Source organism: Gymnodraco acuticeps, unplaced genomic scaffold (assembly GCF_902827175.1).
Source record: "Gymnodraco acuticeps unplaced genomic scaffold, fGymAcu1.1, whole genome shotgun sequence".
Classification (NCBI taxonomy): domain Eukaryota; kingdom Metazoa; phylum Chordata; class Actinopteri; order Perciformes; family Bathydraconidae; genus Gymnodraco; species Gymnodraco acuticeps.
This window is the reverse complement of record NW_022990334.1, coordinates 170,917-191,895: the sequence shown is the minus strand read 5'-3', so window position 1 is coordinate 191,895 and position 20,979 is coordinate 170,917. Positions and strand designations below refer to the sequence as shown.

Here is a 20,979-nt window from a genome sequence, read left to right as displayed (position 1 = left end):
CTCCTCTTTGTGGTGTAAGAGATACTAGGTAGCTGAATCACAGGGTTTGATGAAAGAGGCTTTCAAAGAATCAGATAAAAGGAGGAACAAACATCTTTGAGAAGGATGTGTATTTCTCACCGACTCTCCATCAGTAAACAAAATATTGAAGGAATTACCAGGAGAAGACTTTGCATTTCTGTTTGTGTGTTTGTTTGTTTGTGTGTGTGTGTGGGTTTGTCTTACCACCTCCCAGTCTGTCTCCCTGTCTCGCCTAGCAATCTGTTTGCTCATTGATCACAGAGGGAAGTGCTTCTCGGCCTTCACCTGAAAATCTAAACAGATGTGCGCTGCTCGGGAGCATCCTCTCACATTCATCCAAACATCTTTTAAATGTGTTCTTTACAACCCAGCGTCTGTTTTGCTGAGCACGAATGCGGTTTCATATTCATGCATTGATTCAAATGTACAACTGCAGTTTGTTTACCACAAAACCAGTTTGGGAAATAAGTCGTGGTCTGGGTTCAAATAAAAAACGTTACCCCAGACCATGACTTATTTCCCACTCAAAATGTATTAGTATGTTACATAACTAACAATACATAAGTAAAGAAGTTATTTACAGCATGTGGCTTAATAACCATAATCCACGTATACGTAAGTTCAAATGAATCAACCTTGACTTTTGATTTCCCAAAAGACGCGAACATCGGCTTCATCTGTGAAAGTCCTTTGTTTATTCACAATTAGAGGTTTTGTACCTGTCGATCATCTTTGATGTTGGCTTTTTACTTAACTAACATCACAGAAGTTGCAATGAACACTACAATTAAACCAGGATAAGTTGATACTGAACTAAAGTGAAAGTCATTTTGTAAATCAAACAACCTAAGATGTATATATAAACGATTTCCGATTTGTATTTCCTTGAGTGTTCGTGCCGACTGTGCTTTCCCGCCAAACAGCATTTTTACTGGCTGCACTGACGTTTGCTGTTGCTAACTAGCAATGGACCCACAGCTACCATTTATGTGCAATATGTACAATGCAAGTTTTGAATTATTTGAAAGATTTGCATGAAATCTACTTCTTTCTAATAATTTTCTCTCTACTTTTATAGTTTGTAGCCGTAAGTTAATGAGGGCACCAAGTTTCAAAACAAGAGCAATTTCCAGTTAGATTGAAACATTTTCGACCCATATGGATGTTTCTTCATAGCCCCAGTGTTGCCCCCAGAGTCTTTCAATCCTTCATTCAAAAGTGATAAATAAATGCTCCCCAGCAGCAGTTAGTGAGCGGGGGAATGATGTCTATTCCTTTGCTCAGATATCGTCATATTCTCATACGGACCTCCCCATGTGCCTGAAATTGCACATTAGAAAAACACATTATCTGTTCGACACAAAAGAGACAGAGGTATCACACCATGCTGTCCGAGGACCCGGAGCTCTGTGTAGGCTGACAAGCTTCATTTGACCTCCGAGAAGCATGAAGAGAAAGAAATTAAACTACCCAAGCAGGCAAAAAGGAAATAACAAAGATGAAATGGCTTTTGTAGCACAAAAAGCAATAACTTCCCCTAACGCCTATACCAGCGCCCCCGCCCTCTCAAAGCAGTAGTCGCTATCACTCTCAACAAAGTGATGAAGGGGACTAGCTGCGGTATAAATGGGATTTCGCCATCCCTCGCTATTCTCCTGTCCAAAGCTGCATTTCACTGACTCTCAGCTCCCCTGCTAAGTTCAGTAATGGAGCTTTAAATCCTCCTGTGTTGTTGGGTCCTCACTTATTTGGCTACCGGGTCGTTGATAGAGCTCCTGCTTCTTGTGCCACCTTGTTGATAAGACTTCACTGCCTTGAAACGTCACTGATTATTTTCCCTCCTCACATCGGCCAGGCACATCTCCCTCCTGCGTGCTTTGTATGCTTTCCTCCCTGCAGACATCCTCTCCCGCTTGACTAATACATTGAGACTCTCCTTAAGTGCTTCTCAAAGTGTGGTCCGCGGACCACTGGTGGTCCTGAGCGCCCCCTAGTGGTCCGTGAGTATATTGGTAACATTTCACATTTGAAATTAATTAATCAATTTATGTTTTCCGCACTCTCGCGGGAATATCTCCACAATGGAGCAAGGTTAAGTTTCATTGCATGATATAGCCCAGCACAACACCTTCATCACACATGTTGCCACTTGTTTGTACCATTTTCAGGCGATTTGTAATCTGTTCTAGAAAAACGATGTGTTTTTTGATATGTGTGGAGTTAGGTGGTCCGCGAGTGTTTATTTATTGGTTAAGTGGTCCTTGGTATGAACAAGTTTGAGAAACACTGCAAGGGACTCGTTTAAAGTGAGTTCTGTTCTAGCTTCTTTTTAGTTTTACTCAAAGGTCAATCCCCAGATCTTGTTTTTCATCTGCTCTCTTTATTTTCCAAGCAATCATGTATTATGCTGTTCTGTGTGTGCGTTTGCATGTGTGAGCAGTCCCATTAGAGAAAACAACAGATTGAGAAAAACTGGGAGAAGGGAAAGAGAGGCTGGCGTGGGATGTTTCTCCTACTGTGATCGTTAGGGATTGAATAGATCTTTGGGGGGAATTGCATCTTGTTGAGTGTTTCATGCTTTTCAGCTAAATTGCTGCCTACTTTTCGACAGCTCTGCCAAGTTGTTGTGATTACCGAGGCAGAGCATCACCTCCTGAATGCAACAGATATTGAAAAGGTGTCCTTACTTTCACCCCGTCTGACTCTTTGCACTCTCTCTGACTTTCTTGCAGAGGCCTTCGACCTGGTGCTGCGACACGGCCGTAACTTCACCCTGGCCATGCTGAAGTCGGAGTTCCCGGGCCTCGGGAGTGGAGCCCAGAGCTTCGTGGGGCAGCTCTTCCTGGACATGTCGCTGTACATCCTGGGCTCAGACTCCTCAGTGGACCACATGGTGGCTGTGCTCTATGGGCGCCTCTTCCCCCTGGCTTACCGGCGCCTGCTTGGCGGCACTGTTTCCTCTGCATCTGAGGAGTGTGTGAGAGGGGCCTGGAAGGAGACCGCAGCATTTGGCCCCTATCCAAAACTGATGATGACCCGTCTGTCCCGCTCCCTCCTGGCCACTCGGGTCTTCCTGCAGGCGCTGAACCTTGGCATAGAGGTTGTGAACACCACGGACCACCTGCGTCCCGGGAGGGACTGCAGCCGGGCCCTGCTGAGGCTGTGGTACTGCCCGCACTGCCAGGGCCTGCTGGGGCCGCCAGCCTGCAGGGGCTTCTGTCAGGCCGTGATGCAGGGCTGCCTGGGGGGAGCGGCTGAGGTGCAGCCCCACTGGAAGAGCTACGTAGACGGGCTGGGGAAGCTGGCTGGCGGAATGAGGGGAGAGCAGGACATCGAGGCTGTTGTTCTTAGACTGCCTTCAATTATCAAACTGGCTCTCAAACACGCTGTGAACGCCCGCAGCCGCCTCACTACCGCGGTGAGTCCCAGAACACACACACACACACACAGACTAGAACTGTATTGAAAAATGCAAGGAGCTGCATTGGTTTGGGTGCGTTCCTAGGGATTGAGTGATCGTAGAGTCAATTCAGTATGACAACTGCCCTCCCATTCTGGCTGAGCCGACTGACTACCTGCTGAATTCCCGACTCATGAATGGCATGAAAATAATTGATTGATATCACTCAATGGTCCTTTTTATTTAATTGAACCTAATCAGAATCAGATTTTTTGGCCAATAGGGTTTACACTTACAATGAATTTGCTTTGGTGTTTAATGGTGCAAATATAAACACAAAACGATTTCAATGTAAAAAAAAAAGAAGCAAACAACTACTACCAAATAAAAGATACAATGTTTACAATAAAGTTTATTAACAAAAAATTAGAATATATTGGCTCAAACCTTGATGAGACAAATGTATCATGCTAGCATCAAAGGACTGACCACGAGTAAATTCGACAGTCACCCAACAGAAATAGCGATGCATCATGTGAGAGATGTAAATGTGCAATAATACACTACTAGACTAGGACTACAGCATCTACCAGACTGTATACAGTTAAATATGAGCTATATTTATATTTTATCAAAATCACATTGTTTTTCAGGTCAATTTTGGTTGCTCCTCATTAGCCAACACAGTTTCCATAGTTACCCTAGCTAAAACTCTCGCAATACGGTTACAAGGCAGTATTGGCCTTGAAATTTTAGGTAAGGTCTTCACTCATCAAGACTTTTGAGACTTTGCCAACAAAGTTTTACAAATCTTCCATTACTATTGAGGCATATCATTCAACTAAGTGCTTCCATTGATGTGAATGAGGAAACTTGTATCTACAATATGTCGCAAGACTCTTTCCCTTAGATATTCAAACGGGACATAATAAAATAGATACCACATTAACTTCAGTCAAAGGACTTATTGAGTGAGTGCGTCTAAGAGATCAAGGCTACATTTCTTTAAGTGAAAATATCACTTATAATGAAAAGTGTCTCAGCGTCACAAGGCCCTCAGAGAGCACAGACCTCCTCCAGAGTCGTTTCCATAAGTGAAAACTAAAGCATGTTTCCACACGGTAATTTGGATCAGCTCCAAAAATGAATAGCTTGACACATGCTGGACCCTTCTACCAAGTGTCATGAAAATCGGGCAGGTAGTTTATCTGTGATGCACAAAAACAAACCAGCAAACCTTGGACTGAGCTGAATAAAGAGTGGGACATAATAGCAAGGGAAGAGAAGAAGGCAGGCAGGCAGATGCTCTCAGTGTGTCTCGTTGATTCAACTCCGATAAAAATGCCAACTTTGTTCGTAGCCACATGTGAAGTCAGGGAGAAGTTCTCATGAAATATGGAGACTCCTTTCTGCCAGAGTTACTGAGCTGGATGTGCTTTTGCTCTTGTATATCTGCTGAACTTTTCACTCTTTACACCCAGAATCCCCACGTTGGCCAGGTTTCCACTCAGACCCCATCATTTATTAACACACAGGTTGACCTCACTTACTCTTTACAGCGCCAGGGTGTGGCTGCTTCCATGAAGCGCTGACTTAGGGGAAATCACTCACTGCGCGTGTGATTCTTATCCAGTTAAAATATGTCCTGTGTGGGTTTATTTAAGACTGCAATTCCAGGCACCACAGATGCCTTTACTCTGTGTTTATGGCTCTGACTCTGGTTCCAGTATATGGGATTAAAGCTGCTGTGGTCCTGTATTGTTCCGCAATGTGACAAGGTCGTTTGTGTGTGTAGATGTGGGAGTGTTTAAATGTAATCTTGCAGAGACACTCCTCACTCAGCAGTGTCATTGAAGGGACAGATGCATTGTTTCCCTAAAGGCTAATTTTGCCTCACTAAGGAGTCATCAACCAAAGCGTGGCACACTTGATTGCTTCACCTCCAATAAGGATGTTTGTGAATGACCTTAAGGGATTAAAGGAACTATGCAGTGTTGTCCTTTTTTAGCCAATTAGCTGTAATTTGTCCAAATACTGTAACAAAACAAACTAGTTTACATCAACATAACATGGTCTTGCAGTATCAAGCAGGGAATGTAGGACATGTAATAGAGTCAAAAGCAGAATATTTAAATCAGATTTTCCTTCATTTTACTTAATCATTCCTTAGCTTCCTTCTACGAATACACAAAATAACTTTAATAAAGCTGTTATGTTATAAAAAAGTTTTTTTTTTTTTAACCAGAACCCCTCAAAGTGGTGACCCATTCGAACTTTCTTAGCATATTGTTACCCGGCTTAGTTGAATACTCAATTGTGATTAGTCCAATTAGACATTTCAGAGGTTGTTAATACTTGATAAGACACCGCTGCTAAGGAGAACAGAACGTTGCTAAGGAGAACAGAACGTTGCAAAGGAGAACAGACCGTTGCTTAGGAGAACAGAACGTTGCTAAGGAGAACAGAACGTTGCTAAGGAGAACAGACCGCTGCTAAGGAGAACAGAACGTTGCTAAGGAGAACAGAACGTTGCAAAGGAGAACAGACCGTTGCTTAGGAGAACAGAACGTTGCTAAGGAGAACAGAACGTTGCAAAGGAGAACAGACCGTTGCTTAGGAGAACAGAACGTTGCTAAGGAGAACAGAACGTTGCTAAGGAGAACAGACCGCTGCTAAGGAGAACAGAACGTTGCTAAGGAGAACAGACCGTTGCTTAGGAGAACAGACCGTTGCTTAGGAGAATAGACCGTTGCTTAGGAGAACAGACCGTTGCTAATGAGGATCAAGGGACTATTTGCAGTCATATCACTCCGCAAAAAGAAGTCTAGTAAATGTAACAACAAACATTTGTTTTTGTGTATCATAAAACACAGTGGAATACTTAAAGGTCCCATGTCATGCTTTTCCGGTTATTACCCGTCCCCTTGTGTGTTATAGCTTTTTCTGCATGTAAACGGTGTGCAGAGTCACAAAGCCTCAAAGTACACCGTGTAGCGAGTAAAACTCTAACACAGAAAATACCTGTCTATGCTGCCCCAGAACGCCTCGTTGGACATTTTTTCTCCTGGGTACAGTGACGTGACCATACCCAAATGGACCTATCCAGCGCCATATAGATAGAAGAGTTACGACAACGGAAGTCCAAAAACGGTTATCGTCACGTGGTTCATGTAGAAGAGGATCGTTCCCCGGAAGTTCATGGCGGGCAATGTGAATGCATTGATAACAGGAGATAGAACTACGATTTTTGGTAATTATTAGTGAATAAAGGTTTTGATTTGCAATATTTATACAACAAATCGATATGTGTATGTATTTACATCAATATGTTTTTAAAAATAAAATAGAATTTGCTAATATTAAGTGATAATATTAGGATTAGTGTGAACAACTAGTTTACATGTTAGGCTAACAGTGCCTTGGTTAAAGAGCCTGTTGCTGTTTATTTATAGCTTTGAATTCTCTAAAACCAATATTATCTTCTTAAACCTGTATGGTAGTCAGGAGCATCACTTTCTAATGTTTATTGATATATTTAGAGGGAGGGGATCTAAAGTAATGCTTTAAAATTCAGATTAGATTAATGTCTACCATTTTCTTAAATTCATGGTAGCTTCAGTAATCCCATGGTAATTGAGGACACAAGTTATCTAAATGACTAATCTTTATGGCTTTCAGAAAGGACAGGAGACCGACAGGTGACTATCAAAGGACTAGCAGCAGCAGCAGCATGATGATGATGATGTTAAATGTGTTGTTTTAGGAACATCCATTGCACATACATGGAATTCAATAAACATTGAATAGCATATCATGCAGTTTGTCTGAGCCTTTTCCTCCGTGTTGTCCTGGTTTGCTGTGCTGCCTCCTAGTCGCCACCATGGTTTGCTGTGCTGCCTGGGGATGCTCAAATCGCTCCGAGAAAGGAGTACGAATGTACGGCTTCCCCACTGACACAATGCGGAGGAAAAAATGTCTGGCTCAAGTCAGCAGGAGCAATTTCACGACCAACAGCAAAAAAATATGTGATGTAATTATATACAAACACTGCATTTGCACTTTTTCACAAAACGAAAACCACACCATTGGGAAAGCTTAATGTTTTGTTTAATACAAAAAAACAGGGAAAGGCTTGAAAAACACTGAGAGTTGAGACTAAGGGTGCAGGGTGAGGGTCTCAGTGCAGGTATTCAGGCTCCATTGAATCCCCCTCTGGTTCTTGTGCTGAAAGAGGGAGTAACAGACAGGAGAAATGGTTATACACAGGGCTGCACATAACTGGTGCGCATGCGCACCTCCGCCAAAAAAAGAGCCCCGGGTCATTTGAAACAAAGCGCATTTGCGTACCAACATTGAGAGAGGGGAGAGAGAGAAGAGAGGAGAGAAATATATTTGCGAGTTGCATATGAACTCAGGGTCGGCCCCTAGCACTGGCGTTATAGATGTTCGCCTAGGGCGCCAGATCTGTGGAGGCGCTGCGCTGGCAGTTCTGGGAGGGAAAAAAAACATTTTTGACCGTTGGGGCTCATCCTAATTTTCGGCCTTGATGTAACAATATTCATAATTAAGTAAATGTAACACCCTTTTCACCCCGGTTACACGTTTCATTTGCCCTGTACGATGGGCGCTGTAAATGATGAAGGGTTAGGGTTAGGGTTAGGGAGCTCCAACAAGCCGTGTAGGACAGAGAGTGAATACACATACTATACAGAGATGCTGTATGAGAAAACGAAAACAATGTGAGTTTGGAAAATTGCACAATATAAATCTATTCTAGTAGACCTCAACAATGGAATGATGATCAGTAGAATTGTCCATGACATGGGACCTTTAACCAAAAATGCAGGTTTATATTTTTGGAGAGCACGAAACTTTGCATTGGAGAAAAGAACACTTTCGCATCGAGATCCTGATCACCCTGTACTGTGTTATTTATTCAATAACCCTTTGTTATACATTATCCCTTACTTAAATGGCTGTCACCTTTTGTTATCACTAACATTATAATGCTTTAGATTGGGAAAATGATGTAACTCGGGGAAAAAAATAGTAGTTAATTTGGTTTAAGCAACTGCCTGTCTAGGTAAAACAAAAAAAGATAAGGTTTTGGGTTGAAACATGTACGTTTTCCTCACATAAATTGCGTATGTTAAGTGATCCAGTTTACCAATAGATGTTTATGTCCCACTGAATCAATTAGGAGGTAGATACCACCTCAAATCTATCCTGCCAACTAATAACGAACATTTAATGGACTGGTTCAATGCAGGTGAATTATTGTTTTTGAATTTCACCTTTATTTTGAAATGTAAGATTTAACAGAAGATTGGTAGGGTTTCATGTGATTCTTGCACCTTTTAAATTATTCAGGTCCATCTGAATGGGTCAATGTGCATCGTGACCCTCCTCCTGACATGGTTTGAACATTGCCCGACTTGGCGACCAGGCATCTAGGTATATAAATGTTTAATGATATTGACAGATACACGTCATATAAATGACTCATCGCCGAGAGCGATGAAAAGAGAAGACAGAGGGAGGGAATAGAAAGCATATGTTGGTGACTAAAAGATAGCAAATGTGTGCATATATGAAAGAAGTGAAACTTCTTGCAATGGAGTATGACTCTGTGTAGTTCTCTTGTTAAGCTGGTGAATTGCATGTAACTACAGTGCAGACTGTCGTCTCTCAACAGATCCATGGTGTTTGATTGGCTGCTGCCAAAACGTCACTGTGTCTGATACCACTGGGTGGGGCAAATGTAAGATACAGTCTGTTAAATAACCTTACATAGGGTGGCTTTAAATACATATTTCAACATTAGAATAAAAATGATAAGAATAAATAATAAAAACATATTTATACAACAAATAAATACATAGCGTGATGATCTTTAAAAACAACTTTAATGATTTTGTTGTTGAAGGCCTTTTCAACCATTTTTTTAAGCAACTTACATAACTGATAAAAATGGCAATTCGCCAGATAAGCCTACAGTGCCTACTGTAGTGGTGAAAACACAGAAAGTATTCAGATAATTAACTTAAAGGTGGGGTACATAATTCACTTCAGAATTGTTTTTTGTTATATTCCATGGAATGCTCTTAACATCCCGATAGCAATGAATATATGAAATGCTTTGCTTTGTATGTATTTATAAATACATACAAAAATGTCATCTGTGGAAGCCGTGACGCTGTAAAAAGCATGACCAATTATTTTAACTGGATGGCCTACCTGCCTGTCAGCCTTCCATCTGTGCACAAACTGATCTCGTGCCCTCATTGGTCATGTGCACGTTCGTGTGTTGGAGGAGGGGCTCTGTAAGGAAGTCTGAAGGAAGGGACAGATTTGTTCCGGCTGCGTACTTTCAAATTCTAGCGCACTCAAGCTGGTTTCTCCATTCTTACCTACTCTACCTTTAAGTAAATGTACAAAATACCATAGTACAAACATATGCCATTACTAGTCAAAGTCCTTAAACCAAAATGTAACTTAAGTAAATGTAAAAAAGTCTTTACATCAAAATATAATGTAACAAAAATAAAAAGTAGTTATTATTTTTAAAAGGTATTATGTTACTTGTAAGATAATTTACAGTGTTTCCCACAGATCTGAAATATACTTGGGCGGGTGGTGGCAGGGGGGGGGTGCGCGAAAATAAATAAATAAATGAAAGTTTTAACAACATGTTTATTTATTGACTTTTCATTCCGGTATAATCATTTTGCGCAAAGATGGCACTGTTTGTCAGAGCACTTCATCCTTCTGGGATTTCATGAAGAACAGCTCCAACGCCTGTGTGTATGGGAACGCCTCTGGTGCTGGTCCATTAACTGCCAGTGTTTCTAACAGATCTGAAATATACTTGGGGGGGTGGGGGGGGGGTTGAGGTGACGTGCAACAACATTAACCTTTCTGTTGGTCGCTTGTTAGCAGACCCTTCACGCGATGGCAGAGCGAAAAGGTACAGGTACAGGCAGGGCCCATAATGATAGCCCTATAGTTTAAATCTACTACCCACACATGAACATATGGAAATGGGTTACTATTTAAAAAAATAAATGTATTTCTAAATGTATTTAGGAACCTATCCATGTGATTTTTAGTGGGGGTTGACCTCAAATTCTCTAGGGGGGTCCAGGGGCATGCCCCCCCGGTAAGATTTGTTTTATGTTGGAGTTAAATGCATCAATCTGGTGCATTTTTAGGGGAAAATAAAGAGACTAGATCTATGGAAACACCTATATTAAACAGAACTGTATACATTTCAATAATCATAAAATCATGGCCATAACCAATAACATACCATTTCCAATATGAAAAAAACACTGAAACTTGTTTATTAATTTATTTTTGGTTCATTTATAGTTGTGAGTGTGTCTGTGCTCCTGAATCAGCCTCTCCTGTCTCCCTCCTCTCCCTCCTCTCCCTCCTCTCCCCCCTGCTCCTCTTTGAGGCAGCAGCAAAGACTAGTTTTCTCTCAACAAGTTTTAAAAGTGTATCTTATCTTTTTTCACCTAGTTAACTTTTTATTTATTTATTCATGCATATTTTACTAATCACATTACATTTCATTTAGCTGACGCTTTTATCCAAAGCGACTTATAATGACCGATTACAGGGACATTCTCCCTGGAGTAACTAAGGGCTAAGTGCCTTACTCAAGGGCACACTAGTGCTGGTGTTCCTGGCGGGATTTGAACTCACAGCCTTCTGATCTTCAACCCACCTCACTATCCATTAGACCAATCACTACCCTCTCAAATGGAAATATGTGTTTACATAAATGGTGACCACACCGTTTGAGACCCACTGAGAACTTAGACTAAGTTAACTATCTAAACACTCAGAGAGTCCTTTACCTCACCTGAGCTGAGGTTATCCCGAGCTTGAATGACACACAGAGACCAATCAAGGGCTTTGATTTGATCATGTCGGCAGGCCACATCATGTGGACAGCCAGTCACCCTGTGTGAGGCAGGCCACTTAACAGGCCAGAAGGAGGCGAGAACAGAGCAAGGGAGCGAGGGATCATTGTCCACAAGTTAATCGATCGCAGATGGCGTCGTGGTCACGGACGAATAAAAAAAAAAAACTATACAAATAAATAAATAAAAAAAACAAACCTAAATGGGTCACGAAATATACTTGGGCGGCCGTTAATATACCTGGGCGGCCCGCCCAAGTATAGTCTATGTGTGGGAAACCCTGGTTGTATTTTGTCAACAAGGAGCCAATTTGAGACTTTTGGTACACTATCGAGTAGATCAGTGAAACTACATCATATGACATAGTTTGTTTAAATCAATGTACACACAAAGGAAGTCAAGGACGGGTTTTGAGTGAATGCACTTTCCATCTCTGGTCTACTGTATCTTGTTTGATGTAGCTGCATAATTTCCAATCTTCCTATATGAAATTGGTGATGGCACTACCTCTAAAAGTAATGTGTTGTTGGGAAAAGTGAGCAGTAATGTAGATATATATGATAAAGAAATGGCATCTGGCTCCATAACTCCTATCTCATCTTTAAAGAACCGTTCGTGAGGCTGTTAAGTGTAAACATTGGTAATCTTTCAGTGATACTTCAATAGTTTGCACGGCAACATAATGGATCCAGGGAGCACTATGTCTTGTTTAGTGGTTTGCTGTGATTGTAAGAGGCGCAGCTGTGGTCCGTATCTCTCACTTAACCTCCCCTCCGGTGAGAGTGTAGACTCCTGTTACTGTAACCGGGGGTGACAAACGGATCGACTCTATCAGAGTAAGCCTCCTGGAGGTGTGAGAGAGACATCTCCTCTCCTCCTGTATCGGCTTGAAGCATGTAACTCTGTTGGGAAGGTGACCACTCATCGTCTGCCAGCCGCTCCCCGGCATGTTAACATTCATTTCCTCCACCCGGTGCGACTCCAGCGCAAATCAACCAATGTTCTCAGAGACGGAGAGAGGGCAGCCAAGAGCCCTGCAGCTTCAATCTATTCCCCTGCCAACTCCCCAGTCCTCTCCTGGAGTTTGATGTCATCCACCTCCGTCTCTACATCTCATTCTCAACATCCTTCTCTCTCTTTCATCCCATCCCCATTTATTCCTCTCGGTCTTACGTGCCGCTCTGAGAGAAGATGCATGATTTATGAAGCTCTATTTTTACCGGTTACTGAGGAGAAAGAAATAGAGGAGCGACAAGGAGAGAGAAAGAGGGGGACATAATGGAGGGAAAGAGTGTGAAGAGCGAGCCCAAGGGGAAGGAGAACAGGAGAGTGTGGAGGAGACATCCATCACCCTGTGACCCCTCTGAGAAGAGACAGAGAAGGGAAGTAGGTTGAGACAGAAATATGATGGATCTGACCAAGAGCAGAGGAGATATACTGCAGAGAACATGTATTGTTACGCACTCGACACAGATGGGTGCTCGAAGTCCAACATCTCTTTTTATGATATCTTCTTTCTGTCATACAATACCTTTTACCAAGTATGTTTATGTTGTTGTCCCCTTTGTGAATACATTAAGCCCATGCTGATTAAATCAAATCCAGTGGGGAAACACGAGCAATAATGAAAAGTCTGCTGCATTTTTATTACCTATTAATCCATTCAAACATGCTGTAGATACAGGAGTTTTAAAAGATGAAAAATATGCATTGTGTTGATCAAAGCCATTATTTCCGCCTGTATAATTGACCCTTTAAGAAGTATATAATATTCATTTAAAGTTAGCAGGTTTTCTAATCACAATCCCTGTCTCAAAAGAGAGGATTTCAGATTTTCTCATCTAACTTCAGACAAGAATACAAAATGTCTTACTAATCCTTTAAGACTTTATTCTTGCTTATCATCATTTGTTATGCAACATAATTATTGCTCATTTCGTTACAAATCTCAATTACGCGTGTTCCTGAACACCTTCCTAAGAGATGTATCACATACCTAACAACTGTTTGTTTCCTTCCTCCTTTGAGGAAAACATCATTCAGTCCAAGAGATCGGAGTATTTCTGCTGCATCAGAACACTTTCTATCAAATCAAAAAGACATGCTTTAATACTGGAGCTTTTCACAGCTTTGAATGCTTCAGGAATTGCAAAACTCTGAGTGAAAAGTATGAAATCTATTTTCCTAACAACCTGCTAATGCCTCGTTTTAAATTAGACCAAGCAAGGAGGCAGAGGCAGAGAGTTAAAATACAACCCGGTGTGGGCATTTATTCATCGCTGTGGTTCATGATACACAGCCTCAATATGACTGTCTCACGTGAACACAGCAACAAGGACCTCACACACACTAACAGGAAAACAGAACCTAAATACACACAGGACTAATCAAACCAACAAGACACAGGTGAGGAGGGAGGAGAAAACACAGGGGCACCAGGTGAACACAATCACCAGCAACAGAAAAGACGGGAGGGGTGTTACGTTCCCTTCTAAATCTAGGGGGTACAAAGGGAAGTAACAACACACAAGGATGACCAAGCACGACAAAAGGAGAGAAAACCGATCAAGTCGTTTAATGAACACAACAGGAACACGGGCTCACCAGCCAACTTGCACAGAATAATAGAGCATCAATATATATCACGGAGCTCCCCTCCTATCAATCGGCAAGACACAGGTCTGCACACATGCAGCCAGAGGAGGAAAAAAGGAGAGCCCACTGCAGTCTTCCTCCGGTCCTATATGGAGGCCCTGATTTGGAATTAGGAGCACCTGGAGAGAGGATGCACCTGGGGACAATCAGGCTGCACCTGGGGAGTCAGAGGGAGAGAGAGAAAAACACACACACGACCACACAAACACTACGGCACGTAACAAGGGGGAACACTTTTCAAACTACAACAGGAAACAGAGACAGACAAACTAAAACATAGACAGATCGTGACAAATAGATACATAAATGACATAGATTCACGTGCTTCCTGTGCAATGTTTTAGCGTGGAACAAAGTAATATACTTCGCCAATAATGAAGCTATATAATATAAGAGACTGAAATCTACGGCCCCAGAGATCACCTCCGTTACAGCGTGGTCATGGTCTGACTCCAATAGAATTGACTCTGCATTTTTGATCACACTCTAGAAGCTATGAGTAATAAATACACTCCAAAATGATTAAATATCACTATTTCAGAGCAAAATAGTAATTACTCTGGAAAAAATACTCACCAATATTTCCTGTGTAGAAGTCAGTTCCTATGCTGTTTGCAGGGAGTAGGTGGAGGAGGAGTGCTGACTCAGGCTCTCCCCTGAGCCTCGAGTCCCCTGAAACACAAACATTACTCACCAAATATCCCCCAATGTGTTGGTACAGCTGTGCATGGCACCCCACCACCTCTATAACACTGATAGTATCATCTTTCCTCCTGAAGCTGTTTGCTTAATAATAACCCCTTGTGATCAGGATTACTTAAGCATGTGATTAAACATTGAAGTGTTCTTATCCACGTGCATTGCCATTGATTTGATCACCTCTACCTTGTGTATTCAAAAGCACAGCTGAATGAAGCCTGAGATGCAGTTGTGTGTGTGTGTGTGTGTGTGTGTGTGTGCGCGCGTGTGCGTGTGTGTGTGTGTTCAGTGCAGATAAAAGTGTGCAGATATTTCCGAGCTCTCACGCCGAGGCAGGCTTTATCTGCAAACTCTCCTGTTGGTTGTGTTTGTCCAGCCCTGGGTGATATTAATACCCAACTAATGAGCCCCTTCCTTGAAGAATCCGGAAACAATCGACGGGTGGGGAGAGGGAGGGGGGAAGGCGGAGGGGCTTAGGCGTGGAATCAGTTTCTCCCTTGTGCCACAACTCCCCTACGGCTTCCCAGGCACGCACAAACAAAAAGAGGAACGCAGCTCCAATCACATTAATCATGGCCTGTGGGAGCACCGGCACTCGCTCCAGGCGCCACGAGAACGAGAGAATTACACGAGAAGAAGAGGAAAAAAAGGTGGCAGAGACAATGGGCTGTCGTGTGTGTGTGTGTGTGTGTGTGTGTGTGTGTGTGTGTGTGTGTGTGTGTGTTCCTCCCAAGCACACGGTAGGGAAGTATTAGAGGAGATGGTTGGTCAGGGATGCGGGGTGTTAGTGAATGCTTGGTTCAGGAAAACTCATCCATCTGTGACTATCTGTGTGTGTGTGTTTGTGTGTATCCTTGGATGACAAGGCTGCATTGATTAACCCTGATGATTCTGTCTTACAGCTGATCAGCATTTCTGTGCTTGTCAGCATTGACAATAAAAAAAAGTGTGTGTGTTTGCCAATATTATTTAGGAGAGCATGTTTAGAGCTTAGGTGAATTATGTTCAAATGAATAACTGCATAACATGATTCATTTTTGTTTATGCAGGGAAATCTGCTCGGTGTGTGTGTGTGTGTGTGTGTGTGTGTGTGTGTGTGTGTGTGTGTGTGTGTGTGTGTGTGTGTGTGTGTGTGTGTGTGTGTGTGTGTGTGTGTGTGTGTGTGTGTGTGTGTGTGTGTGTGTGTGTGTGTGTGTGTGTGTGTGTGTGTGTGTGTGTGTGTGTGTGTGTGTGTGTGTGTGTGTGTGTGTGTGTGTGTGTGTGTGTGTGTGTGTGTGTGTGTGTGGCCTTGCTGTTCACCAGATAAGGATGTCCAGTGCCGCTCACATCAGTATTCAGTAGCAGTGCCAGCCTATTCACTTAAAGAGGAGCTGGGCACAATTAGCTGTTAACATTACAAGGCAGAATTAAGCTTCGGACAGTTTCCCCGCGGGAAATTAAACCACCGGCAAATCATTAAACCACAAGCTAAATATTAACAGCCATTTGCATTTTTATTGCACCTGAAAATAATGTGCCAGGTCCATTATCTCTGAGAGACAGAGAGGGACTCTTTATTTGTTATTGTTATGTCGTCCCGCGTGGAAACACAATGGCATTTAAATGGAGGAGGAAGAAGAAGAAGAAGGCAAAACGAGGGGCCGTTCTTTTTTTTACGCTGCAGTTTTACGGGTGTTATGATTACAAATGGCGGAAACGGCTGGATACAATGACTTGTTTGTTATTCAAATCCGCCCCCGCTTTCATCCCCAAAAATAAACAATCGCTAACAGATGACAATGTGCAGAGGGGCTCAGCTGAGTAAGGCCGGCAGTTTGGCAGCTGACGGGTTCTTACTGTCTGCAGTGTCATTGCTATTGAGAGTTTGAATAAACAGGCTCAGGGCCAGGAACCGCGAGCAATAAAGAACACGTGAGGTGAAGAGGCTCCAGGGATTTAATTCTCCTTTTCTCCTCTCTCCTCTGCAGGTGAGCGGGATGTGTGGAACCACTCCTCAGCGGACCTCTCGCTCAGTGTCATCCCCCCCCTCCCCAGCTTCCTGCCTCCTCTGCAGCCCGCAACACGCAGCCCTCGTCCCAGGACTCTGATGAGACTTTGGCAGGCCTCCGCAGGTGAGAAAAACCAGGAGCCCTAATTCATCCTGAGACCCTTCCAGCTGATGAGGCAGCCCTCGCTCTCCAGAAACCCGGCAGGGGCAGTGCATGTCTCACAGATGAATATTGTCCCTGACACTGTGGACAGGCTGATTCCGGTTTCCTCGTGTCTTGACACTCAGTCTATCGCCTCCTGAGCGTTTTCAACACTCCTGATGCAATAACAGGCTTAAGTGAACAGTGTAATAATGCCCAGCGGGGCTGCTGGCCCTGGACGTACAGTGGACCAGTGGTGAGCCGTGACTTTTATACCTAGGCCCTCTGAAAAAAAAGAATAGTTATTACGTCACAGCGTATACTTCAGCGGAATATCAAAACAGCGGCCCGGGGTAACGCAGCAATGACAGCGACCCTCTACCACACAAAACAACACCATTTATATAAACACTTATCAGGGCACCCACAGCCAAGTAACAATTAAAAATGAATTAAGTCGGCACGGCGGCCCACATTGAAAATGACTTAGGCCTACCTTTGATGATCAAATCACTGAAACACAAAGTCCATCCTCCTGTCCTTTTGGATGCTCCAGTTTATCATTGTAACTCAATCTTGAAAATGACTCGGTTAATAATTTCGCAACGATGTCATCACTATCACTGAAGTGAGCCATCATGAACATGATGCTAATCATAAATCTATCGACCATAAATCTGTCGATTAGATTTATGATTCGAAAACAATAAAAGTAGGGGAGACATGTGGATATTATCCGGCTGAACAAAACGTGCATTTATCTAACAGGTTCGTTTTCCACAGACCTTATTTCCAGCTATTTTCCAAAATCCTATGGAGAAATCCCATTGCTCTTTTGTCGAGGGAACCCGAGCGCAGCTTACTTCCGGGTTTTAGGATGCGTCACTGCACCACTTTATACACATGCATAAACTTCACAGCATGCAGAACTTGTCATAAAGTCCGCGAAAATAAAGCCCACCCATTTAGAGGGAAGATATGATTGGTCAATTGTGCTGTCATTTGACATTACTCTCTCAATAGCCGCATTCACACCGCAGTACTTTTCCCACTTTAGTTCCCACTTTAGTTCCGAAATGTCGCGTTCAGACCAAAAGGAGCCGGAACTAAAATGAGTTAATCAGAACCTTTTCACCCCCTTTTTCGTCCCTGCTAGAGAGCAGGTACTTTCGTGGGAGAAAAAGGTTCCTATGTCTGATTGGCTGGGCGGATTGAAAACCACGCCCTGTAAAACTCCCAAAAAGTTTTGTGAAGCAGCCATTTTATTATCCTCGCATTAGCATTATTAGCATTAGCATTAGCCCAGCGCACAAACGCAGAGAGACTAACTTATGGCAACACAAAAGAAAACATGGGAGCAGTGGAGTGATGAGGAGGTGTCTTCTACTGAAGCCAGTCCCCAACTCCGGGGACTTCCGGCCGGGGACTTCGGGTGGCAGTATACGCCGTGAAGTTGTTTGCGGCCTGCCTGTAAACCAAAAGCAGAAGAAGACGAAGTGACGTCAGCGGCTTATTTGCCTAATCCTTCCCCATGAGCTTATTCCGGTGTGAACGCGATCTGTACTTAGTTCATGAGAACTCTTTAGTTCTCATGAACCTTTATGGGAAAAGTACTGCGGTGTGAATGCGCCTAATAGCCGCGTTCACACCAAGTACTTTGCCGTACTTAGTGCTGGCACTTAGTGCCCCGGCACTTATTACCCCAGGGCACTAAGTACAGATCGCGTTCACACCGGAATAATTTCCCTGAAGGAAGATTACGCAAATGAGCCGCTGGCGTCACTTCGTCTTCTTCTGCTTTGGGTTTACTGGCAGACCGCAAACCACTTCACGGCGTATACTGCCACCCGAAGTCCCCGGAGTTGGGGACTGGCGATACAATCGTATCGTAACGGAACTAAACGGGAAAAGTACGGGGAAAAGTACTCCGGTGTGAACGCGCCTAATGAGTTACTTATATATTATTATAAAACAAAACATGTTCACTTAAATCAGGGAAAAGAAAGGCTTATTTTTCCTTCAACGGTCTGTCAGTCACAGCTGATTACAACCAATACTTTCAGTAACATGAAACCAAATAACTAAAAAACAATCAAAAGTCAACAGAACAGTCAACGAAACAGGTTACCTGACATCTTCATACTGTTTAATTATTCATTCTTTTTACGTTTTATTAAACCTAAAGATGTTCATACAGCCCTTATTTGGTCAAAATGTCCACAGTTAAAGGCAACTACCGAAAATCTGCTTTAGAGTACAAACTGATGCTTAAAGTTACATTTATTTCTATTTTTCTCATCCTCTGAGTTTAAAACAAATCATTTTTTGTGTATTTTCTGGTAGCTTTCTGTTTTTTTCTTAATGGACAACTAAATAAGTCTGTAATTCAATTCAATCTTTTAGTTGTAACAGCCTTGACTCAATTAACAGTGTGTTTGTACTCGGGATTTGCATTATGCAAAAAATCTCACAGCTTTTTTCTGTAGTGTAAATAGGTTTTGAGTTACTCATATGTGTTGCCCAGCACTTCAACACAGTAATGTAAATATGGCCAAATCAGTTAACTACTAATTAATGTCAATTAGGAAAAGAGACACTTATCCTCTTTTCCTTTCATTCTAAGCAGGGTCTCATTGACTTGCTTTCACTGTTATCAAGTTGAAATCTTTTATCTCTGCTTCCTCTTCTTCTCTCGTGCCTCCCCCGTTCACTGTTAGCTACTTTTGATCTTTCTCCCTGCTGAAATGTGAAAGTCATATTCAGATTAACTATTTTATTCTTATATGTGAACATTTCCTTTTTCTTTCCCCACCTCAGGGAGTTCATATCTGACTTGAAGGGCTTCAGCTCGTTCTACAGCGGGCTGGGGGAGGCCCTGTGCAGCCGCGAGCCCCCGCCAGCGAACCACTCCCTCTGCTGGAACGGCCAGGAGATGACAGACAGGTAAATCAGTGTCTCAATAGCTTATATCAACACAGGAGCCCTCTGGATACATCTATTTAAAAAGCACATCCTACATTCTGCTCAGGTTTATTGCCCTTTCTTGATGATCAGTTTTTAAAATAGTCTGATTTCTTGAATTCGCAACGCTCCAGCAGCATCTCGGAGAGTGTAGGTGATTTGAAGGGTACGTTTGCTCAGGGCTGATGAGCTCCATATCCCACGAGGGGGCCCCCCGCTCTCCCGCCGATTGTGAGTGTAAATCTTGACTTTGGCTCTATGGGATGTTATTAATGTCAGGCGTGCTGTCACCTTCTCCTCGCTTAGTTAATTGCCGTTCGATCGTTCTCTCCTCATTCATCCGGCATCTCCCGTGCACCCTGCAGAACCTCATTTGGTTTTGCGTAATATTTCACTTCACCCCTGTCCTTTTAGCTCCGCAAATCATAACTTCCTCCTTTCTGTCAGCCAACGATTTCAATTCCACTTAGATAGTCCTAGATATCATCCTTTTTTTCTCTTCTTTATAAATTATATGTGGAATGTAATCAATGCAGAGGCACACAATTCAGACGAGAAGTGCTGCAGGTTAATGTTTTACCTCTTGTTCCCAAAGAGGACTGAGAATAAATGTTTCCCGAAACTGCTGAAATGGACTCGGATGGAAAAAGAGTGTGAGAGGAGACGTCAGGTTGGCATCGGGGCAGAGCTATCCTGAGGGGATGATTACAAGCTGGACCAAACAGCGATAGGAAGGTGCAGGGAGGCAGGAACGGAGACGAAATGACAGAGAGATTACAATGTCTCCAGGCGAGCAATTCTCCGTGTCACCTGCGAGGGCATATGCCTGCGAATTCTCCCGGTGTATATTTTCCCACTATAACATTTGTTCTGGATCATCTTCCATTATCCTCCCAGATATTAGCTTCTCCAGAGCCCAACGTGACGCTCCTTATCGTATTGTCTCGTGCAGATACATTTAGATTGGGTGGGTGGTTTGGGGGGGGGGATAAGCGCTGCAGGGTTGGGGTACTGAATGTTTCTGGTACTTGAAGAGTGATCTTTTGAGCTAAATGTGGCGTGTTACCATCCCACCTGGAGCCAAGATCAGAGCAGCAACACTTTTCACCACATCAAAGAGCGTCACGCTGATTACTGTGATAACAGATGTGACGCCGCGGCAACTCAAAACATCGAATTTCCA

The 20,979-nt window shown here is 43.0% G+C and overlaps 1 protein-coding gene across 1 annotated transcript in view; it reads left to right on the top strand.

Annotated features, from left to right (window-relative positions):
• gpc3 (glypican 3) overlaps positions 1–20,979 on the top strand; it is a 192,350-nt gene that overhangs the window by 121,476 nt on the left and 49,895 nt on the right. The window contains 4 exon segments of the mRNA XM_034223265.1: positions 2,754–3,439; positions 16,674–16,727; positions 16,729–16,817; positions 19,653–19,778. Coding sequence (XP_034079156.1) covers positions 2,754–3,439; positions 16,674–16,727; positions 16,729–16,817; positions 19,653–19,778 — 955 coding nt within the window.